General features: G+C 49.9%; 1 protein-coding gene across 1 annotated transcript in view; it reads left to right on the top strand.

The window, feature by feature from the left end:
- TNNI3 (troponin I3, cardiac type) overlaps positions 1-2,805 on the top strand; it is a 5,194-nt gene that overhangs the window by 1,971 nt on the left and 418 nt on the right. The window contains exons 6-7 of the mRNA XM_023184408.1: positions 140-229; positions 761-937. Of these exons, the coding sequence (XP_023040176.1) occupies positions 140-229; positions 761-937 (267 nt within the window). The remainder of the gene's footprint in view (positions 1-139; positions 230-760; positions 938-2,805) is intronic.

Raw genomic sequence — 2,805 nt, 5'->3', positions numbered from 1 at the left:
GCCTGAAGTCCAGGCCTCAGCCCCTCCTCCCTCAGACCCAGGAGTCCCAGCCCTGAGCCCCTCCTCCCTCAGACCCAGGGGTTCGGGTCTCCAGGCCTCCAGGCTTCCCCCAACAACACACACCACGTTCCTCCTCCAGGACTTGTGCCGACAGCTCCATGCCCGTGTGGACAAGGTGGATGAAGAGAGATATGACATAGAGGCAAAAGTCACCAAGAACATCACGGAGGTGGGACGCATGGGCAGCTCGGGTACCTTCGGGGTAGTGAGACACCTGGGACTTGGTCTCTGTCTGACCCCTTGCAGCTGCTTTTGGCTGCACATCCCAGGAGCCCCAGGACAACTGTGAGCCTGGCAGGGCTGGGGCAGGAGGATGAGTGCAAATATAGTCAAGGAAAGCTGTCCTAGGCAGAGGGAACAACCCATGGAAGGCCATGGGTTGGGAAACAGAAAATATGTTAGTGAACATGTTCAGGGCATCACATGTTGGTAAATTAGCTCAGGCATTGGCCAGGGAATTGTGATTTGCATGTAGCTGGACCAGTAGTTTTGTGAGGTGAGGCTGGAGCGTATGAAGAGGGGGATTCAGTTCCAGGATTAGAAGCTTAGACTGGAAGCCTAAGCTGGGAAGAGACTGGATGCGGCCTCGGTACTGGAAGACGAGATAAGGAGAATAAAAAAGGAGTGCAGGGTGGAAGAGTTGGGTGAGGGGGAAATGGAGGGAGGAGTATCCACGCCCCTGTACGCCCCCTCCCCCCAGATCGCAGATCTGACCCAGAAGATCTTTGACCTTCGGGGCAAGTTTAAGCGGCCCACCCTGCGGAGGGTGAGGATCTCAGCAGATGCCATGATGCAGGCGCTGCTGGGGGCCCGGGCTAAGGAGTCCCTGGACCTGCGGGCCCACCTCAAGCAGGTGAAGAAGGAGGACACCGAGAAGGTGAGTGTGGGCTAAGGCCAGGAAAGAGGATGCCGAGGGGAAGGGCTGTGGGTGCCAACAACCCTGGGGCCTAGCCTGAGGGCGGACGGTGCTTGGAGTTGGAGGTAGAAGCAGCTAGTACGGGGTCCTCCGAAATGCAAGAGGAAGACAGGAAGTGCATTAGGGCTACAGGAAGTCCATGTAAGAGCAAAGAGGTGCATGAAGGACTGGGTGCAGGGGCTCATGCCTGTAATCTTTGAGATTAAAAAAAATTTTTTTTTTAATTTCCTTTTTTTTTTTGAGATGGAGTCTCTGCTGCCCAGGCTGGAGTGCAATGACACCATCTTGGCTGCTGGATTGCAGTGACGCCATCTCGGCTCACCGCAACCTCTGCCTCCCAGGATCAAGTGATTCTCATGCCTCAGCCTCCTGAGTAGCTACAGGTGCACACCACCACGATGTTGTTTTAATTTCTACAAGTTTCTTTTTAAAATTAATTAGTCATGGTGGTGGCATGCAGCTTCTCAGGAGGCTGAGGCGGGAAGATCGCTTGAGCCCATGAGATCGAGGGTGCAGTGAGATACGACTGCACCACTGCACTCCAGCCTGGGCAATACAGTGAGACCCTATCTTAAAGAAGAAGACAGAAAAGACAGGAGTGGATGCCTGAAACCATGGATTGTACTGAACCCTATATATAATTTTTTTTTCCTATACAAACATACATACCTATGATAAAGTTTCATTTCTAAATTAGACACAGTAAGAGATTAACAATAAACAATAATAAAAGAAGGCTGGGCATGGTGGCTCACGCCTGTAATCTCAACACTTTGGGATGCTGAGGCAGGCAGATTGCTTGAGCTGTGGAGTTCGAGACCAGCCTGGGAAACATGGCGAGACCCTGTCTCTATAAAAAATACAAAAGTTGCAGGGTGTGGTGACTCATGCCTGTAATCTCAGTGCTTTGGGAGGCCAAGGCAGGCGGATCATGAGGTCAGGAGTTTGAGACCAGCCTGGCCAACACAGTCAAACCCTGTCTCTAGTAAAAATATAAACATTTGCTGGGTGTGGTGGTGGATGCCTGTAATCCCAGCTACTTGGGAGGCTGAGGCAGGAGAATTGCTTGAACCCGGGAGGCAGAGGTTGCAGTAAGCTGAGATCTCACCACTACACTCCAGCCCGGGCAACCGTGGGAAACACAATAAAAAAAAAAAAAAGTTAGCTGGGCATGATGGCACACACCTGTGGTCCCAGCTACTCAGGAGTCTGAGGTGAGAGGATAGCTTGAGCCCAGGAAGTTGAGGCTGCGGTGAGTCGAGATTGCACTCCAACTTGGGTAAGGGAACCAGACCCTGTCTCAAATAATAAAAATAATAATAGTAAAATAGAACAAGTATAACATATTGTAATAAAACTCATATGAATTGGTCTCTTTCTCAAAATATCCTATGGCACTATAGTCACCCTTCTTTTCCTTGTGATGTAAAATGACAGTGCCTATGTGCTGAGGTGAAGTGAGGTGGATGACATAGGCATTGCGACCTAGCGTTAGGCTACTATTGACCTGAGAATCCATCAAATTTATGAATTATTTCTGGAATTTTCCATTTAATATTTTTGGGCCATGGTTTACTGAAACCACACAAAGTAAAATTGCAGATAAGGATGAACTACTACAATAAGAAGGAAGGAGACAGGAAGTGCATAAGGCAGACAGAAAGTGTAGGGGAAAGATAGGAAGTGCAGGAAGGAGACAGGAAGTGGAGGGGAAAGATAGGAAGTGCATAAGGGAGACAGGAAGTGGATGGGGAAAGACAGAAAGTACATGAGGGAGACAGAAAGTGCATGGGGAAAGACAGGAAGTGCTGGGGAAAGACAGGAAGTGC

This window comes from Piliocolobus tephrosceles, chromosome 21 (genome assembly GCF_002776525.5).
Source record: "Piliocolobus tephrosceles isolate RC106 chromosome 21, ASM277652v3, whole genome shotgun sequence".
In the NCBI taxonomy this organism is placed as follows: Eukaryota; Metazoa; Chordata; class Mammalia; order Primates; family Cercopithecidae; genus Piliocolobus; species Piliocolobus tephrosceles.
The sequence above is the reverse complement of the archived record's forward strand: the minus strand, read 5'-3'. Positions and strand labels throughout refer to the sequence as shown.